The 22,791-nt window shown below is 31.6% G+C and overlaps 1 protein-coding gene across 1 annotated transcript in view; it reads left to right on the top strand.

The window, feature by feature from the left end:
- LOC143190576 (uncharacterized) overlaps positions 1–22,791 on the top strand; it is a 28,833-nt gene that overhangs the window by 451 nt on the left and 5,591 nt on the right. The window contains exons 2-3 of the mRNA XM_076394965.1: positions 20,232–20,383; positions 20,770–20,919. Of these exons, the coding sequence (XP_076251080.1) occupies positions 20,232–20,383; positions 20,770–20,919 (302 nt within the window). The remainder of the gene's footprint in view (positions 1–20,231; positions 20,384–20,769; positions 20,920–22,791) is intronic.

The following is a 22,791-nucleotide window of genomic DNA, read 5'->3' as shown; positions in this document are numbered from 1 at the left end:
GTTATTTGAAAATAGTCGTGGTTTGACTTTCGTATAGTAAAGAAGGAGTTCGGAAAGACAATGAGTGAAACGAAATAAGAGTGCAATCTCTATGTCACAAATGCGGTGTTAGAAAAAACTTACAATAATAACAATATTGTGTTGAAATTAAAAGTGAAAGTGCGATAGGACGATAAGGTCAGTCAATTTTTTTTATTAACTATATCATACATTAGATATGCTAAGTAAAATATTAATTTACAATTATATAGATTACAATATTACTTTTCTATAGTACTTGTGTTAATAGACGAGCACGGAGAGTACGAGTTTAGTACATCCGTATTTCCAAACTTAAAATAAAAATAAATTACTTAAACTAAAATTATAAAAGAATACAATTCGTTCTTGTTCGAACAAGTTTGTGTGGTTTCGTTCTCCTTGATATACTGCGCGTTGTCCGTAGCTGTGTTGCTATGACGTTGCTGTGATTTTTTGGTTACGTAGCGATAAGCATTTGTAATTAACCATGGAACATTGTTTTGGGTGCCTTGGATTACTAGTTGATTTGATGTTTTGGGGCTACCCCATATTTGCACACACATTTGTTTTAATAGTTTCTCAAATAATTTTGTTAGAGGAAATAGTAGCGAACAACATATATAATAAAACAAGGCACTATTTGTTCTACCGGTTTGTTAAGTCTTTTGAGCATAATTATTCGAGCAACCTTAAAAAATTTCGGAACATACAACGTGAATACAACGGGAAAAGTCCCGCTACTATTTTGATTGATTATAACTTTGCTCAAAGAAAATGTAAGTAAGTTTGGTTTTCATAAAGAGTTTATTTAGTCCTTACATTTTTTTTTTGTTATGATTGAAGAATTATATCGGCGAAATAGTGACCGCGATTCGTTATGCAACTTTCGGCTCTTTTTAAGGCATTTTTCATGACATCCTGCAACAATTAAGGCTGAATTTATTCAATTTCTTGACGAATATTGTCTTTAAGATATTAAATAGTTTGGGGCTCATTCACATTAACTTTTGATTTTTAAAAACCCCATAAGAGAAGGTCTGGTGCTGTTAAATCCGGAGATCTGGCTAGCCATGCTGAATCGCCACTTCACGAAATTAGTCTTCGTAGAAAAACTTCATTCAGTAATTGAATTGTTGAACGAGCTGTGTGTATTATGGCCCCATCTTGCTGAAGCCACATGTCGTCTAGTCCTTGCTCTTCCATTTCAGGCACAAAAAAATTTCGAGTCATGTCTTGGTACCGTTCAGCAGTAACAGTAACGGCAACATCTTGGCCATTTTCAAAAGAATACCAATAATGTTTCCAGCATTAATACCACACTATTCAGTTGTTTTTAGTGGATGCAATGATGTTTAATGAATTAATTGAGGATTATGTGTCCCCCAATACTGACTGTTCTGTTTATTGACGTGGCCGTTGAGAAAAAAATGGGTTTCATCGCTCATTATCAATTTGGACGAAAAATTTTCAGTTTCACTAGACAGTCTTAGGATTACATTACTGTAGTCAACTCGTTGATCAGTATCTCTCAGTAGTAAATTTTGGACTAATTGAATTTTTGTAGAAAGGGTGATACTGGCTGAATGAATACAAAACTTTACCATTACCTTCTGGAGTTTGTTCAAATGTCGATGATACTTGCTTCGAACACCCTGGTAATGGGCCTGGATTGATGGAAATAGGCACTACAATAAAGTAGGACAGATTAGAAATTAACGAGAATGCATTTCAACTGCCGACTTGTATATACTAATAAAATAAAATAATAATTATTTTATATAATAATTCTTTAATAATATGTATCTTATAAAATTCTAACCACATTGTTTTCTATATGGGGCACATTGAAAATGGTGTACAAAATAAACAAACCGTAGAACGAAATGAACCAATCAGATCCCGGCGCGGATCTTAGCATAGCGAATAAAACAAGTAATATGTTAACTGTAGCGCATTTATATGTTGGACGTTGCGAAACATTTCGCCAAAATTTCCTGTGAAGTTTCCTATTTTCCTAAAATCAGTATTTCTCTATGGTTAAAGCGGAACTGAGCAAAAGGTCACATAACCAAGAGGGTGTGCAATCAAAATGGTAGTGGCACTTTTATCCCACCTGTTATTAAATCAACGTAAAATAGTGGGAGGCATAGTGGCGAAATGCATCCGATTAGGTCTACCTGATGACCTAGCAGCTCTTATCAAATCATTTCTGTCAGGACGATCGTTCCAGGTGAAGATTAAAGATATTCGCTCTAGCCGGAAAACCATCGACGCAGGAGTTCCACAAGGCTCTCCCCTGGCACCCGCTCTATTTAATATTTTTCTTTCAGATAACTCTAGGAGACCATAAGTTGAGGCAGCATTTTACGCAGACGACACTGCTTACTTTGCTTCTTCAAGAGTAGCACCGCACATCCGAAGCAGACTTCAAAAACAACTCGATGAGACTGTCCAGTGGTTACATTTCTAGAGGTTGCAGGTCAACCTACAGAAAACTCAGGTCATCTTCTTCCAAAGAAAGCGTTTTGCACCGAGCATTTTGCGTCTTAAAATCAAGAACGCCGAACTCCCATGGTCAGAAGAAGTCACCTATCTCGGTCTTGTCTTCGATCGCAAATTTAGGTGGAATTCCCACATTCAAAAGTCTTTCCATAAATGTCAAGGTATTGTTAATTTGTTATTCCCGCTTATCAACCGGGCCAGCAGGCTTCCTCTCTCTATAAAATCTCTCCTGTACAATATGCTGGTTCGATCAGTCGTTCTATACGGCTTCAGTGTCTATCTAAAATACGTCTCATCTAGCCAGGTGGAACGTCTTCAAGTCTTTCAAAACAAAATTCTCAGGAGAATAATCAATACCTCCTGATTCGTCAGGAACAATCAAATTTATAGAGAAACATACGTCCCCCAAGTTCACGATTTTTTATCCGAGGTTTACTCGAGATATTTCTCCACTCTTCGTCTCTCGGACAATAGATGTATTACTCATTCAATAACTCATTCGGCTCTTCGTAGCCTTATTCTATCACAGCCGACACTAACCCGTCGTGCTCTAACTCCAAATTGTCTCGACCTTCTCCGGCGAGCGATTAACTCATGTACCGCAAGCTGCGTGGTGTGATGACGACGCCACATCCTGGCCTGGCCATTGTGCCACTTAACTGTGTTACCGATTACGGGCACCCTCCTTACTAACAGTAAGAAGTATGTAAGGGTCATTGGATCAGCTGATAGGGTGGGGTTTAGTGGGTAGCCCAGAGGTAGTCTCCACATAATCAGTCCAACTCGCTTATTCCTGCGTATCTTCCCGACCAGGTATCTGTAACAGGATACCCTTACCCGGTTCCAGGCCAAAAAAAAAAAAATAAAATAGTGGGAAGTTCTTCGCCATTTAAACTTGTTGTCTTTTTCGCTATGAGCGTAACGATTTCGGTTTCATGTCCGTGAGCCTCTAGTGTGTTTTTTATATCGTCCTGACTGGTTGTTGACGGTGTGGAATCCGAGTTTACTGAATGTATTATCCATTTTCTTGTTTCACCCGAATGATAGCCTCTTTATATTTCTATAATATATCCTGTTTGTTCAAGTAACGTTAATGTAATTATTTTAGAGAGTTTTGAATGGTAGTTAGTGCCTGCTTCTTTTATCTGTGTTCTGTATAGATTAATATTACCAATACTGCTTACCTTAATTGAGAAAATGCTAAACACGTTCTTCGTTATACTCTGCACTGACAAAATGGCGCCCAAAAAGAGCGATTCAAACAAATGGATTCAAAAACGATTGTGTTGTCATCTAGATATTGGACAATGTGAAACATTTCTCCAAAACTACCTAACTTTAGTTAAATCTCTAGGAGTGTTTGCGTATTCGATTCGTTAACGAATTAAAAATGTTTGTTTTGAAACGCTACACGTTTGGTAACTAGATTGATCCATTCAAATAAAAAAAAATAAATTGAAAAACCATATATAATATACCCACTATAATTTTGATAATTAATATATATGACTATAACTTCGATAAGTAATGTAAAATAATACTGCATATTCTAGAACTTTCTTAAATAAACAAGTAAAATATAGAAAATACATAATTATTATACTGATATAACTTTACATGTAAGATAAAAGATTATATATCTTATTGTTTTTTGTGGAGCAAGAGGGTCGTTATCTTACAATTGCGTAATTTTATAAATACGTAATTTTATAAAAAATTGTCACAATATCGCGCTGTTAACGGTACTGATGCGACCATTTTTAGAAAAACATTTAAATTTAGTAAAAATGTGCAATTAACTTCATAACAGTGTAAATTATCGGTGGTCTTATGGATACGCCTTTCATCTTAGAGAAAACAACGATAAATACCATAGAGTAATATATAGAGTGTTAACTTAATACAAATAATTTCAGAATTGTTTTGCGTGGTCTCAGCAGGAAGGCGCTGAGAACGCCATTTCCCTTAATTTCATTGGTGAGTTTAAATTTCCATTACACGCACTTGTAAAGAAGATATTATAATAGGAAAGCCTTTAATTGGTCGACGACTTCATACACATCACGTGACCAACCTCTGATGTCACATTCTACTGATGAATTAAATTTGAAATAAAACCCAAATGTAATTTTTTAAAATAATTTATTCAAATAAAATTCTATATAAATACAAATATTATAAAATATCATAAAGCAAAAAAGTAAATATAAGTATATAATGAATATAAATAAAGAATAATTAAATGAGAATATAAGAAAGGCTGCAATTTAATTGAATATATAAGGTATCTGCTGACAAATATAATCAAAATTGTCTATTGCGCGTTTTCACATTTCTTTAGTGCTATCAATTTAAATAATATGTATTAAATTTTCTATTTTTGTGTTCCATCATTCTCAAAGCAGAATTAAAAGTCTGTGTCTGTTAATATTTTACATACTTGTAAAACACAAAAATATATTGAGTCAAGTTATAATCATTTCTACAATGTTATTGTGAAAATTATGTAACGGATCATTAAAACCGTGTGATATACGTCAGAATGGAGAAAACACACCAAGAAGTAATACTTTAAAGAACAGCGACAAAAAAAAATTAAATGAATCCCATCAAAATAATTAAGTTTTTAATTGATGGCACTTTACAAGCAACTTTTTAAAAGGAAACAAATTTTTCATGTAGTATAATCACATTTACCTTCAATGTAATTTTACCACCGCTCAATTTGGACAAATTTTGGTTTTAAAGGGTAGGTAATCTTTTCATAATTTCTTCTGTTATATTCCTAGAAATAACAATATATATGAATACAAATGCTGTATATAATAATTGTGCAAGTACTAGGTAAAAGCAATGCTGAGTCACACATCCGTAATATAGCTAACTTGGGTTGTTTCTTCGTAGGAAAACTACGTTTGGTTTTTTATTTTTGCACATACACTGGATACACAACACTTTTGAGGATGAAGATACATTATAATCAAATAATAGTGATTATATTTAAGACACAAAAATGCTTATTGTATTTTATGTCAGACACACAAAAATGGCGCCCTAGCAAATCAGCATTGGTTGGACCACGCAAAACATTTCCTCGATTAAGCCTATTTAAATAAAGTAGTAAAAATTGTAACAAATACTTTTATTTCTTGGTAAATAAAATACAAATGTTCAACAAAACATTATATTGGTCACTATCTTGATAATTTACAAGGTATTACAACGGTGATTGCAACTACAATGGTAAGTGGTGGGGGTAATGTTTCGCTTAGTCCAATCATTGGTTGCACTGACAACGTGAATTTGATTAGTTAGTTTAAAAATATTATGTAGAAACCTGTAAGGAAAATAATTTGCTTTGATTGGTCTGCCATTTCACGTGATTATTTTATGATGTCACATTTATTAGTCAATAGTATTTGAATGAAAACCAAATTTAATTTTCAAAAATAATTTAATAAAATAAAATTCTATACCTATATATAAAAATAAAGAAACTATAAAAATGTAAATTAAAAAAAATTAAAATCTCATACTCCAGACAAAATAATTAAAATACTCTTCTATAACGCCTTCTCCCTTTTTCAAATTTGTTTAGTGCCATCAATTTTATAGGTTCTATTAGAGTTTTATCTTGTACTTTTGCTATACTGAAGGTAAACTTTAAGCCATTCACTGTTAATATTGCATTAACTTGTTTAACCCAAAAATACAATGAACATCTGACAATAAGTTTTAAAATTTGGTCTTCAAAATCACTATGGACTGGACAGTTGATATGTTTAAAATTTATGTGTTTTTTAAAGACATCTCTCAAAATAACTATATGTTGTTTTTATGGCAAAAGTTAGGTATCAAATAAAAGAGACGGCTTAAAGATCTACAAACAGTATAGTAAAACGGTCTTGATGGAGTTGTTAATTTGGGTCTACGCTGCTGCATTGCTTTTATAAAATCACTATCGAGTTTTTGATCTGTGGAAAGTGATGATAAGCGCTTTAACAGATTTCTCAAACATACTCGGTGAAGGATATATGTTTCTTTCTTTAACTCCACGACCTCTAATAGATCCAAAAAAAAATTCTCTAAGGAATCTTGGTTAAGACTCAAAGTTAACTTTTTAAATTTGCACAAAATTGATTTCTTTAAGGAAATAAATGCCCTTAAAGTAGCAATTAAGTTTTTGATTGATGGCACCGTAACAAATACTTTCTTAACAGGGCAATAAAATATGGCACTTTTATTTCCTGTGATATGTTTATAACACGTTATTACTTTTTTATAAATATCTTTAGCTTCGTCTGACAAATATGTTTGACGAGAGGAACCAAGTTTCCTTATAAGGCCACTGTAGCTTCTACGTGCTAAAACAAAAGCCCTTTTAGTATTAACTATACGAATTATGTATCAAAAGTATTACCTTTTCGGTTAGTTTCTTTTATTGAAAATTGCGGTTGTTGTTTAAAAAAATTAAAGATATATATAAGAATTACAAATATTTTAAAAATATTCTACAATTAAAAATGGTCTTTATTAGTACCTTCTTGCAAGACTTCTTTATATGGATACATCACGTTGACAGCATTCGAACAAAGATTAATGAAGAAAGGGTAATTCTAAATTCTTGACTAAAATTGATTTAGATTAACTTGATCGACCAATTTTTAGAAAATAGCGGGATCATTCTTTGGGAAACGATATCTGGTTTCAGTAGAAGATTTATACCCAGGTACACTACATCTTTTACTACACGGATGCATTGTAATAAACTTTTATATTACTCAATAACAATTAATGTAAAACAGAATATATACACAACGTAAAACGAAGATATCTTGACTTTAACAAACACCAAAACTTTCAAACAACAATGCCTGAAAATGATGGCTTCGCACAATTTGACCGAACCAATCACATTCCATTTTAGTGGCAGTTCCAGCAATTGAAATTTTTTTATCTAAATTGATAATGAGCGATGAAACCCATTTTCTTCTCAGTGGCCACGATAATAAACAGAACAGTCGGTTTTGTGGAACACAGAATCCTCGATTAATTCATGAAACATCATTACATCCGGTAAAAACAACTGTGTGATATTGTTTCGTGTGTATGTTGGAAACATCATTAGTCCCTATTTTTTTGAAAGTGACCAAGGTGTTGTAATTATTGTTACTGCTGAATGGTACCAAGACATGATTCGAAACTTTTTTATGCCTGAAATGGAAGAGCAAGGACCAAAGGAAATGTGGTTTCATCAAGATGATTCACAGCACACATATCTCGTTGAACCATTAAATTATTGAATAAATTTTTTTCACGAACATTAATTTCGTGAAATGGCGATTTAGCGTGTCCAGCCAGATAATCGAATTTAACAGCACCAGACTTTCTCTTAAGGGGTTTTTTAAAATCAAAAGTTTATGTGAATAAGCACCAAACGATTCAACATCTTAAATATTTAACAATATTTGTCACGAAAATGAAGAAATTCAGCCTCAAATGTTGCAGGATGTCATGAAAAATGCCTTAAAAAGAGCCGAAAGTTTCATAACGAATCGCGGTCACCATTTAGGCGATATAATTTTTCAACCATAACGAAAAAAAAATGTAAAGACAAAATAAACTTTTTCTGACAACCAAATTTACTTATCTTTTCTTTTAACAAAGTTATAGACAGTCAAAATGGTAGCGGGACTTTCGCCCCACCTGTTAGAAAAATAGAGATCAAAATAAATAAATGATATAACAACTAGTCACTCAATAAATGGCAAAATAAATAATGCAAATAAACGCATAAGTTTTTGATGTCGAGGTGGTCGGATGATAGTTCTGTAAACATAATAAAAACGTACCTGAGCAACCAATTTTCAATGACAAGGGTGAAATTAAAATATAATTCAAATTATATTACTTATACGTATACTTCTATTGTCAGGTCATTTTGAAATAAAATGTTACAGGCAGTTTAAATACTGGCATCTATATTAGTATCGATAAATACTGTTAATGGATGGTATTGATAAGACGATGACAATGGTAGGGCATAAATGATAGATTAAGCAGGATGGTTAGCAATAATCTTAGTCCATAGTATTTAATAATTGACGGCCAATCATTATAAAACAGACAATAACGGTAACTGATAGCAATGATAAACCGTGCTTGGATGAAGTATGACATGTGCATACGGTACGAAGGGAAAGTAACGCACAACGTACCGGCTTATGTCCTAACACTAACAATAATGGCGTACAAGAGATCAAGGAAAGCAACGCGCGAGATCTGCTGCTACTAAGATTAGTGAGCCAGGCTAGCATTATGCTAAATTCTCAAATAAATAAACAAATGAACAGTACTATTACTAGTGCAGTCACTACTCTAGCTCCAGCTATGATAGGCGTGCAATGTGTACAAGGGAGAAGGCTAAAAGCCACACGCTAGATACGCTGGCACCAAGAGCCAGCAGAAATCATTTTCGGTGACCTTTATGTATGTTTCAAATTATCCATAGATCGTCACTACGCATTAGTAACTTTAGTCACTTTGATGATAGTTTCTGGATTATAAAATATTTATAATTTATATTTACAATTGCAACCATAAAACTATTATCTTTGATTTTTTTGAATTTAAGAATTATGGGGAATATACGATGATTCGACAACATAATAAAGTAGAGTAGAATAAAGAATATAACTATAGATAGATAAAAAATAAATAAGTAGAGCACAATGAATAGAGAATAATAAGTATAAAATAATAGAAGCAGCAATCAATAGTTCCATTAGACTATCGTTCAAACCTTTTTTAAAAAACGCTTGAACGATCTAAAAATTATAAGGTCTAAAATACCTAACTACGAGATGAATTCTAAGTACCATAGATATTCGGGACGATTAATGTTTTCTTTTAATGGTACATGTCTCTGTGTTTTAGGAAAAAAATATCGAGAAAAAAATAAATAAATAAAACTGTTAAAAAGGCTACTTAATCAAGATTGAGTGAATTTTTACGGATCTATTAGAATGCTTGGAGTGAAGAAAATATATATCTTAACAATAATGTTGAAGAAAATATTATTATATAGTAAAAATATTTTTTTAGAATATCTGTTTAAGAGCAACAGGAAACATCGTAATTTAGATTATTTTAGATTTTTTAAAAATTAATACATTGTCATTATCAATGAAACCAGAAGACTAAGAACTAGTAAGAAAATCAATGGATATTTTACTTAATATCTTCAATTATAATGTTCATACATTAATTCATGTACAGTCGTAGTACACCAGATCAATTTTTTATTCTTTTCAGTGTGTCCTGCTTGAGTTTTATCCAAGAGTTGCAATACTTCGGTATTCGGTCTCGATGTAGAGTGTCATCTACATGCGATCGTAAAAACTATCAATTCTGATTCTGAACAGCTGAAAATTTAAACTTTGCAAGGTCAGAAAGGTCAAATTTTGTCAAACAGTGTAAAGCATCGGTGATATTATGAATACCTATTTCAACTTAGAGGAAACAACGATAAAGACTTAGAGACATCAAATAAAGATAGTCTAAACCAATACAGTGATGATATGTTCGAACTTGTTAATAGCAAATTCGAGAACATTAAGTGGTCTAAATTTAATATAAATATCTGAAGGTATTACTCATTATGTGATTCATTGATAAATACTTATTTATCATTTTTTTCAATTCATTGATAATTTTATAGTTGATGTTTTAAGGTTTTATTATATGGGCTCGGTGCATAGGAGAGGTAAGACGAAATTCAGCGTAGTTGTTTACATGGTAGCAAAACGGATGGCACCGATGTTACCTGAAGGGTTTTGGGTAGTCGATGGTGGCACTTCTGAACTGAACGATAGTCAGACATGGAATAGCGCACTTGATCTGATCTAACCTGAAAGTTTTCACAATTACGCGTCCTTTTCTATATACGCCTTGTTGTTAGAAGTCATATTTAGGTTAATTTTGTACTTACATTTTGTTGAGGTAATATAATTATTTCATAAGCAAAATTAGCGGCAGATAATGCGAAAATAAGTGTATAAGGTATGAATTATTAGTAAAATATTATCATTTTATAACACTAATTTTGTAGATTGTTATGGAACAAAGGATATAATTTTTATGTTAAATAATATGGAAACAGAACTTATTTGAAGATTACAGCAAATGTAAGAATGAAATATGGTCATCTTTGTATACATTTTCTGTTTATTTATTATTATACTTATATCTTTCTGATTTTACAGATATTTTAAAAGATATTTCGAATTAATACAAATATGGCAATAGAATCTATGAACAATTTATTTAAAAAAAACACTAAGAAGGAGTGCTAGAGTGTCAGTTGAAAAACTATTAGATTCGTTAAATGATCTAGTATATTTGATAATTTTAAAAAGGATTTTGAACATTGAAAGACCAAACGCTAGTATCTATCAGGATCGTATAATTAGTAGGGTTCATAGGAGAGCAGAACATACAAAAAATAAGTATAAAATACATACAGTTCAACAAAATTCAGGCAAATTTGAAGTCAAATATTACAACACAATATATAATGTAAATATTAATCAAATCTGTGAGAATATTTGTAAAGCGTTCAAGTACTTCTTATATTTACACTATGCTAAAAATTCATGACACTTCGTTTAAACATTTAGCTTTTTTCTTCTTTTCAAATACCTGTAAAGTCAGAAAGATATAAGTTTGATAACAAATACACAGAAAAGGTATACAAACATGACCATATTTCATTTTTACCTTTACCATAATCTTCAAATAAGTTCTGTTTCCATTTTATTTAACATAAAAATATATCCTTTGTTCTATAACAATCTACAATATTAGTGTTATAAAATGATATTATTTTACTAACAATTCATATCTTATACACTTATTTTCGCATTATCTGTCGCTAATCTTGCCTATGAAATAATTATATCACCTCAACAAAATGTAAATACAAAATTTACCTAAAAATTACTTCTAACCACAACTGTAGTAAACAACAAGCTGTATATAGGAAAGGACGCGTAGCTCTGAAAACTCTCAGGTTAGATTAGATCAAGTGCGCATGTGCAGTGCTAGCCAATGGAAACTTTTTTTTACTGTCGTCTCTTTTAATAATCTTCCAAATAAACGTCTCGGGGTTGCCAGATATTCGTTATCGTCTACAAGTTGGCGCTGCAGGCACCTCGCCCGTGTTAAACATCTGGGATTACATTTCTGGGTATATTTGTAGACGGTTGTTCCACGATGTAAAATTCAACATGCTTCAAGGTCGCTACAATGTTATTCACAATCTGCCATTGTTGTAGAGTCATCAAGACATTAATTTATTTGGTTAAGAGAACATTGATCTTGTGAATTTAATGTTACAAATTTAGTGGTATTATATATAAACAACTGCAAAAAAATCGATGTTTTTCCTTTAATATTTCTAAAGCTTGATCCCTTAAAATGATTAAGAGTATTTTTAAACATTCAAATTATTTTCGGTGATATAATTATTTTAGTGTTGAGGCATTTGAACCAGTTTGTGATAAATCCGACACTTTAGCAGTATTCTATATAATAAGGTTAATCATATAAAAATATGCAGTTAAGAGGATTTTTTAAAATATATAGTTTCGGCGATATTTTAGTAATGCTGCATTCAAACAAACCGGAGAAAATATTGATATAACTTCATAAGCAATCAATGTTACAATTTTGATTGCGAAACCTCCTTTTCTCTCTCACATATTTTTTGTAGGAACTTAATAAGATATTATCCATATTATATGTAGCCATGCAACATTTTTTTATACTGCCCTTTGCAATCCTATTATCCACCAGAATATTTTATCTACCAGAATAAGCAACACCTAATTATTATTTTTCTTACCACAACGTATTTGTTCAGGATGTACACAATTAACAATTTTAAAAAAGGATCACCATTTGTCGATATAATACCTGAATGAGAGTTTTCGTTAAATTTGGTTTAGCAGATTGTTGTGTCAATACGAAATAAAATAGGTTTCTAATACAGTTAAATAACGTTTAAGTAATATAACGTAATAGCAGAATTGCAAAAAACATATGTAACAATTCTTGCTTGCCGTATTTCCATATATATACTTAGTTCTTAGTATTTTGGTGTTATACTGTCTAGTTTTATCAGTAGTATCTGCAGAGAAGCATGTGTTATGGTATTCAGTTTTTAACTTTCCTATTTATCTCATTTGAGAAAATATTATGTGTGTACTTACTTCTAATTATTTTTGAAAATTCTAATGTGGGTTCAGTCTGTTGATTCCTTTATTTAACCTGTAGTCATATTTTTTTTGAATAGGTTAAAAGAAATGGTCTATGAATATACACATATTACGTATTTCAATTTAATTATCGATGTAAATTTTTAATGAAATACTTACTAATAAAATTACACTTAGAAATTGCATCTTGGTTAAGCAAGGATCTTCCACACTTGGGTCCATAATCATCTAGTCTGCAAATAGTCTCGTTCTAAATTATGGTATGAGAGATCATAGGAGATTTTCTGAAGTATATTACTGTTTGCTTTAAAAAACCGTTTCTGCGCTACTGCAGAATCCTCTAGAAATAATTAGTTCTATTCGAACCCCCACATAGTGAAAATAAACAGTCGTATTGACACAAAAATGACATTTCTGTGTTGATTCATCGTAAAATAAAATAAGAGCTCCCGAAGAAAAATAATAGTCTGAAAAATAATAGCTGTTGCCCAATGCACAACAGCTTGTGTATACTAAAAATATCTGCAGTAGGGAACCTAGATGTGTCCAGTGTCCTAGTAAAAATCACATATATCAATGCAGAAAACAATTGAATATCGTAGCAACATGTGCAATTTTAGCCAAATAAAATGATAGCAGTACAACGATTAAGACAATTCGACAAAGCTCAAAACTCTGCGAAGCAATCTGCCATTGAAAAATTTGAAGAAACAGCACTTCCAACGGTAAAAAATATATGCGACAAAAATCTAGCGACAAACAAATTAAAATAAAAATGTAGAAAACTATAACCAACGAGCCAATCATCGTCCACATGATGAAACTGCTTGAAAAGGAAACGAATTACTCGAAGCAATTAATATTAGAAATTGTAACCGTTCAGGGTGCCAATACACTTACTGATCTACCTACAATAATAAAGTGCCAGATCTAATAGATTTTTACATTTGGAAAGGCGTCACATCAAATCAAATACAAATCGAAAGCTTGCGCTAACTTGAATCTGATCAAATTCCAATATTGTTAACGCTTACTCAGATTAAACGTAAGACTCAAAAATATAGACGATCTTGACCACCAAACCCGAAATATAATGCAAAAGAAGCTACACCGAATCGAGAAATATCAGAATATGCGGCAAATTTCGTCCATGAAATTATGGAATTGATAAAAGAAGGACGAAAAGCTAAAAAAGTATGGCACAGAACCAGAAATGATGTAGACAAAACAATATTTAACAGAATTAGTAATTACACAAATAAAAACATTGAAGAATATAAACAGAGTTGTTTCGAAAGGTATCTAAGTGAATTAAGCCCTGAAGAGACAAAGATTACTGGATATGAAAAGGAACTCGGAGATTTAAAAGAGCAATCATTAGAGTGCCGCCTGTTAAAAATGACCGAAATGAATGGGTTCGACGCAACGATGAAAAAGCTGAATGAATCGCAGAACATTTGGCTAATATAATCTAACCGAAATAGATACGAATATTGGCTAAGGCTGTAGAAAAAATACAAATAGCAGTCAACAAAATCTATAAATGGACTGGAGACTGGAAAATACAATTTAACAGCTCCAAATCGGTCTATGTTAATTCCATGCATTTCGACGAAATGACAAAAATCTAATTATATCATTTGACGGATGCCCGATTCTTTAAGCCGAATTCGCTAAACACCCTGGTATATATCTCGATGGTAGGTTAAATTAGAAACACCATATCAGACAAAAAGTAGATTAGACTCAAGTAAAGTAACTGTACTGGTCAGTTGGAAGTTACTAACGAAAATGACCTCGAAATCAAATGGATATACGAAGTGATACAAAATTACAGTTGCTAGATAACAAGCAGGAAATTAGAAGTTTTAAGCGAACCAAGCAACACGAACATGTTTAGCGTATAAGTGTATTCTAGCAGTGTAGAAGTGAACTCACGTGATCCCAATTTATGGCGTCAAAACGGTGTAACGTTGCGGCATTTAACGTTGAAATTTTACCCATTTTAGCACTCCATGTCTCTTCGATATATAACAATATTCCAATACAAATAAAATCATGAAATAAAAATGTTATAAAATATCATTTATTTTAATATTATAGTATATCTAAAGTATATATGATCGAAGGTCTTAAACTACAATTAATTAAATAGCCATAATAGTTTGTAGTTAGTTATTTTATTAGATTTACATTGAACTCTTTAAGAACTTTACATCTAATTAATAGTTGTATATCCATTGTATTTTATTTTCATTAGAGAACGTATTTACCTTTTTATCTTTAGTTTTGGTTTCCTGCATTACCGTGTTTCGCATAATTATTTAGATATCACTGCATTGCTCTTTAGTTTCTTCTTTTATTGCTAGTGCATTTGCCATGTCTGCAAAAAGGTTAGTATTGACTTTCTTCTCGTACATTTTTAACCAATTGCTCATCTATATTCCGAACAATTACACATATATCTATGCTCATAAATCTTCTATATTAATTATATACTCACTTTTAGGATTCTTGATTTTAGAACACTTGTTCAGGATTCCACTATTTGTCAATTTCTTATTCTGTTTATCTCATGGAGTTCATCCAAACCACAGGGTGTTATTGTAGAAGACAATGCTTTCCACATAGTTATAGTTTTTGTCTGTATATCATTTTCACTGTAGCAATTCTTTGCCATATGCCATATCAGTTCGATTAGATTGAACACTGTCGCCATATTATTCAGCCATCTAATCTACTGTGTATCTTTTTTCAGCCCTTTTTTTAAAAAAATAAATTACATAAAAGACAATTAAACATTATATTTACCAAGTGAAAATATGAAATATTTCACTTTCTAACATGGTATCTTCAAAATATAATTGATGGTTTATAAGCCAATCCTTAATTACAGCCTTTGCCGACCACTGCCGGGGATTTTTTTCTTGGATTTCTATATCTAGCATGAAGAACAACATATTTGTAATGAATTATTAAAAAATATTATGATTTACAAAATCTAATCAACTATTACAACTTTTACATTTTTCCGTCAACTATTGTTTTTTTTACACTCTTTTTATTAGCGTCTTGTCAGGGGCGGCTTAATGTCCCATTTTGAAATATCTATGCCGGTACAAAAATTATTCTAAAATAAGTAATTTATTTGTCTTCAGTGACTGGAGTTTTCATTAAACCTCTTCGTTTGTATTTCTATACTATGTCCTATCTAAATCTTATGTTTCCTTGCAGTGTTTGAAGTGATGACATATAACCCTCAGAAAGCTGCATATTATCCCTATATTTTCTATGGGTGCTTTCCAAACGAATAGTTTTCTCTGAAATAATTGTTTTAAATTATTATTATATTGAAAAAACCACTCACGTTTTTAATCATTTCATAAATTTAATTTTGAGTAGGGCTTATATCAAAATTATATGGGTTTTTATTAATTTGAGAGATTTTAGTTATGTTGCCCACACTAATAATCAGTGCAACTGCAATTAAAAAGGATTAAAACTAATTTACAAACTGCAATAGGCAATACATTATACATACTGATGATACGAGTTCACTATCCCTTTGGATAGAAAACCTAATTATATCAATTGACGGATGTCAAAGTAATGATAGTTTAAACTGAAAACATCATGTTAGACAAAAATCAACTTGATTTTTATTTTAGAGATTGGTTTATCAGTTAATTACAAAGCAAATTTGAACTAATTCGGTGCAAAAATGGGATTACACGAAAACATCAAATGAACTAGCAATACAACGCGGCAAAACAAAGTTCTACGATTAATAACTAATGTTTATCACTGCCTAACACACGAAGAGCAAAATAGTGATTTCGAAATCAAATGGATTTACGCAGTTATTCAAGATTTTGCCTTAAAACTTGAAATAAGATTACTAAATCACAGCATCGTAGAAGCAACAGACCTACTGGACAGAAGTTTGAGCAAAATCACACAAATTTGTATATTGTAAAATGTTAAGTATTGTAGTATTTTATTGTTTTATGTTATTTTAATTTAGGAAGTACATGCCGATGTATCAAATTCGTACCGACCTTGCTTGTCTATTAATGTAAGTACAGTAGAACAGTATTAATGAATTAATTTGTAAATTGAGATTATACTAAGCAGATCTAACGTAGGATGTAGTTAACAAAAAAACATTTAGACAAAAATGTTTTTTTGGGTCATGTTTTAAAACATTTTCTTTCATAGATACCAAACAATTATATACTCATCAATAAATCAACATGTCATATGTGACTAATAAAACGAGGTGGGGTGCTTTTGTGACTGAATGGTAGTAACGAATGAGACGTCTCGACATAAACAGTGCTTGGTTTATGTTCGAATACCATTAACAATTTCTGCGATTTATTGCCCACACAAACATAACAACAAAGTAGAACAATTTCAAGAATTCTTCAGTACGCTAGGTATTAGATTTATAGCTGGAGGAAATTATAATGCAAAACATTTAATGTGGGGTTCAAGAATAATAATCTCAAAAGGTAGAGAACTGCTAAAAGCAATAAAGACAGATAACTTACAACATATCTCTACCGGCGAACCAATATATTGGCCTTCAGACAGAAATGAAAAACCAGATACAATAGATTTCTGTATTACAAAAAATATTGATTCAAAAAAGTGTCAGGCAGAATCATGTTTCGACCTGTCTTCTGATGATTCACCGACAATAGTAACAATTTCTTCAAAAATTACCACCAAAGATAAACCCCCTTCTCTGTGCAATAATGGAACTAACTGGCCCCCATTTAGAGAAAACTTAGACAGAAGCATCTCTCTAAACTTACCATTACAAACTGAAATGGATATAGAAAAAGCAGCAATAAATCTTACAAAAATTATACAGGAGGCAGCATATTCTGCGACTCCTAACAGTGAAACATTTCCAAGAAAAAATACACATATATTATGTACAATACAGACAAAGATAGCAGAAAAAAGACAGTTACGACGAAATTGGCCACAGCAAATGACTGAAGAGAATAAAAGAAAATTTAATATGGCAATAAAAGAGCTGAAAGAACTGAACAACTAATCCAAATCCTAATCCAAACTGAACAAAACCAAGGCATTCAAGAAAAGCTAGAAAACTTGACATCAACTGAGGCTACAGACTATTCGTTGTGGAAGGCAACAAAAAAGCTTAGGAGATCCCAGCAGCATAACCCACCTATTAAAATAAACGAAAATAATTGGGCGAGAAGCAATAAAGAGAAGGCCGACATATTCTCAAAACACTTAAAAAATGTTTTTAAACCTTTCCAGTCTGAGCTACATAAAGATGAGGAAAATAAAATTACTAGTTTTCTAGATTCGCCATTTCAAATGGATTTACCGCACGAGAAATTAACGGTCAAAAAAGTTAAACAAACAATAATGAGAGAGATTAATATTAATAAAGCTCCTGGTTATGATTTAATTACTGGCAAAATTTTGAAAGAACTATCAGAAAAGGGTATAAAACTATTAACATTTATATTTAATGCTATGCTACGAATTAATTACTTCCCTAGTGTCTGGAAAGTAGCTAAAATATTAATGATTCTTAAACCAGGAAAAATACCAGAAGATGTGACCTCCTACCGACCTATAAGTTTATTACCGATAATCTCGAAAGCTTTCGAGAAATTATACATAAAAAGCTAAACTATATAATAGAAAAAAGAAAATTTATTCCAGAACATCAGTTTGGCTTTCGCAATAAGCATGGGGCTATAGAACAAGTGCATATACTTGTAAACAAAATAAACACTGACTTAAATGCCAAAAGATATTGTTCGGCTGCTTTTTTAAACATATCTCAGGCTTTTGACAAAGTATGGCATACGGGCTTGCAGGTTAAACTAAAGAAACTTCTCTCTCATCCGGACTTATCAGTTACTAAAATCGTATCTCACTGATAGACATTTTATTGTAAATCAAGGCGATGAACATACCGAATTAAATCTAATATATCCATCATTCAATGGTTTCAAAATAAGATGTTGCGTGCCATTGTTGATGCTCCGTACTATATTTCAAATAAAGTGATACAACATGATATTCCTCTAGAACCTATAACGAATGTAATTCAACGTGTTTGTTTGAAGTACTTCGAAAGAGTGTCACTGCATCCAAATGTACTCGCTAACCAGCTAAATATGCGACGTGATAGTGAAGTGCGTAGACTAAAACGTTTAACACCACCTGATTTGATTACTGGACATATGTAGACTTTAGAATAAGCTTTAGAATAAGAATAATTAATTAAGATAATATTTTATACCGAAGATTGCTTAATGAAGTGATTTTCTACATGCCATGTATATACAATATAGACATAAGAAATACTTATTGTCAATAGGGCAGATTGTGGACTCACGAAGAGTATAAAAAAATGTTCGAATAGACTTGAATAACGTTAGGAATTATCGACTGATTAGTAAATGACTACTTTTTACTATCGACAGTTTTAGTCACTACTATCAATTGTGACTAATCCATTCGACTTCTCTTAGGATACATTACTCAACAAATATCTATGGATTTGGCGAATACGCTTACATTTAAACGCACACGATCCATTTTTTTTTAGAAACAGATTATAATTAAAATTTGGCGCGTGCTTATATACAGCTTCGTTTACTTACTTCTTTTTTATATATAAATTACCGATCGACTCCAAAAGAAAATACCGCACTCAGAAAATTAAGGCTATATAGTCTGTTCTTTTTTATGGGTTTCTATGCAGGATACAATGTATTCTATTACTCTCTATATTCTTGTTTTGTCGTTCTTTGATGTTTTGTTTGTATTATAACAATGTTTATGTTTCCCTGGAAACTATTAGGTCTTTTTTTTCATAGAATTCTTCAATTTTCTAAGTGTTCCGATCTTTGTTCAAGCCTTTTGATCTTTGTTCAAGCAAACTTCATTCATGGACGTTTCAATGAAGAATAATCTTAATTATAATCTGATTAATGATTAATAAAATTATTATTTTATTTAAAGAGTTTGCAGTAGTAAATAGTTGATAAATATTGATTGAGAAAATACACTATTTACTATTACACAAACATATCATTCAAAAAGAAACTGTTCTTTTGAACATATTATAATCCAGCAATTATCTCTTTCTTTGTCTTTCCGAAAGAAAGTTCGAGAAGGACTACGCACATCTCCGTCTGACTTACGACACGGTAAAAAGAAAACATTCACAAGACCACATTGGAATGACAAAAACATATTTGGGATCATTATTCAATTTGCTTTTCATTCAGAAAATAAAACAATTATTGCCATCCTTTCTTGTTACAAAATTAATATTCTAAGGAATTCGTTCTGTTATCACGAATAAAACACAGTCGAAGCGTCCATTTGGCTGAAATACTAATTATAATTTATATATTTAAATTGTAGGTCCTTTGAAACTACCTCAACTATTGAAAGTACCAGCCATCGCCAAACTTTTACTAGCCCCATCATTCGTCTCAGCTATGGAATTAATTCAAACAAAGGAAAAGGAAATCTATCAGGCTGAAAACAATTTTCCTTTGGATTTTGATGAACTTGTAATAAAAATTTTTTATCGCCAGTGAAATTGAAAAGCAGACTATATGTGAAAAAGTATTTGGGTTTTTTTTATCCACAGTTTTCGAAGTAAAGTTGAGCGATATTAAAATTAAGCGAAGTTTTAAAAAATACATAAATTTGAACTATTGATTTAGGAGCTCCAGTCATGAATATGAAATGATAGGAGACTATGTAATAACTGAGAAACGTCGACTGATTTTAGACCATAGACCGGATGCCAATATTTCAAATAAGAGCGTCTGCGTAAGTTTCAAGTCTTTTCGTAAATTCTTGCTTCAAATTCCTAAATTTTCTGATAAAAAATCCACAAATACTTTTTTTGCACTGACGTTAATAACAAGTCAAGTTTTGAGTTTCCTTTCAGACCACAGACATCATTTCAGACGACAAAGAAGAAAATGATACAGGAGGAGCTCTACATGAAAGAGCCGAATCTTGTTTGGCTATCATAAGTGGATTTAGATTCTCTCTAACTGAATCACAGATGAATTATATAAAGTCCTTAAATATAAAGGTTCGTATAGTCTAAAAATTAAGTTAACAATTAAGTAAGTTTATTAATATCGTTGAAAAAAACTAATGTCCCTAATGGGTCCACTAATGCCCCTGAGTAATTAATGAGTAATTTTACCATCTTCACAAATTGTATTCGTTTATTCCGGATTATGTATTGAGAAGAAGTTCATATTTGCTTATCCACTAGTGGGCGTAAGAGTTGCTAAATATAAATACTGGGAATTATAAATATTTTTTTAACATCTTTATTAGATACGCTTAGTACAATCTTAATCTACAATTAATGTATTATTACTTTTCCTATATACTTGGATTAATTAACAAGCAAGACGAGTGCGAGAAAATACATCAGTATGTATTCCTCAATTATAAAATTATAATTATTTATTAATTATTAACTTATAGCTACAGTTTACACTAATAATACACACTAAATGTTTACACAAGTTCGTATGGTTTTGTTCGTTTCAATCTCCTGACATCCTGCGCGCTGTCCAGCAGTTGTATTGCTTCCACGTTAGTATGATTTAGTAATCTTCTTTCGTGTTTCAAGGCGAAATCCTGCACAACTTCGCAAATCCATTTGATTTCCAGGTCATCGTGCAGTTCTTCATTGGTTACATAGCGATAGGCATTGGTAATCAATCGAAGAAACTTGTTTTGGCAGCGCTTTATGACTAACTGATTTGAATTTTTAATGCAACTCCATATTTGCACCCCATAGGTCCAAATTGGCTTTATAATTGTATTGTAGATCAACCTCTTTGATTTTAGATCAAGTTGATAGTATCTTCCGACTAACCAGTATAGTTGTTTTATGTTGGTTCTAATGTGTTCTGCTTTTTGTCTAACGTAATGCTTCCAATTTAATCTACCGTAAAGACGGATTCCAAGGTATTTTGCTGATTTTGTTTGAGGAATCGGGCATCCATTGAGTGATATAATTAAGTTTTTATTATTTCGCCTTAATGCAAAATTAACGTGGACAGATTTGGGGCTATTAAGTTGAATTTTCCAATTTTTTGTCCATTTATAGATTTTGTTGACTGCCACTTGCACATTTTCTATTGCCCTAGATAGAGATATATCTTTTACCATAATAACTGTGTCGTCAGCAAAGTTTCCAAGAAGTGTTTCCTTTGTTGTTGGAATGTCAGCAGTGTAGAGCAGATACAGGAGAGGTCCTAAGACGCTACCTTGTGGAACTCCAGCGGAGATATTTTTAAATGTCGAGAACGCCATTTCGTACGATACTCTACATTTTCTTCCGAATAAATATGACTCAAGCATTTGACAATAGTTACGCGGTAAAAATTTACCCATCTTACATATTAATCCCAAATGCCAAACCCGATCAAAAGCTTCTGAGACATCCAGGAATATTGCAGGGCAGTATTTTTTTTCTTCAAACGTTCTTTCAATAGCCGCAGTTACTCTGTGCACTTGATCGATAGTTGAATGGTGATTTCGAAAACCGAACTGGAAATCTGGTATTGTTACCAAATGTTTAACATGTTTAAATATTAGTTTCTCAAATAGCTTTGATATTTCAGGTAGTAGCGAAATAGGCCTGTAAAATTCGACTTGTTCTGCAGGTTTGTCGGGTTCTTTGAGCATAATTATTTGTGCAACTTTAAAGCATTCCGGGACATGCGTCAGCCTTAAACAAGCGTTAAATATATATGTCAACATGATGATTACTTTTCGTATTATAAATATAATAATAAAACAATTTATTTAAATATGTTAAGATTTTGAGCAAACATTTAGAAAATATATGAAAAAATACTATATAATTTCATAATTTTTATATATTAATTTTTTTTGATAGCATCTGTATTAGTACAATCTTAATTATAAATTAATTTAT

This window comes from Rhynchophorus ferrugineus, unplaced genomic scaffold (genome assembly GCF_030347505.1).
Source record: "Rhynchophorus ferrugineus isolate W39M unplaced genomic scaffold, kcgeb_rfMv2 rfM2, whole genome shotgun sequence".
In the NCBI taxonomy this organism is placed as follows: Eukaryota; Metazoa; Arthropoda; class Insecta; order Coleoptera; family Curculionidae; genus Rhynchophorus; species Rhynchophorus ferrugineus.
The sequence above is the reverse complement of the archived record's forward strand: the minus strand, read 5'-3'. Positions and strand labels throughout refer to the sequence as shown.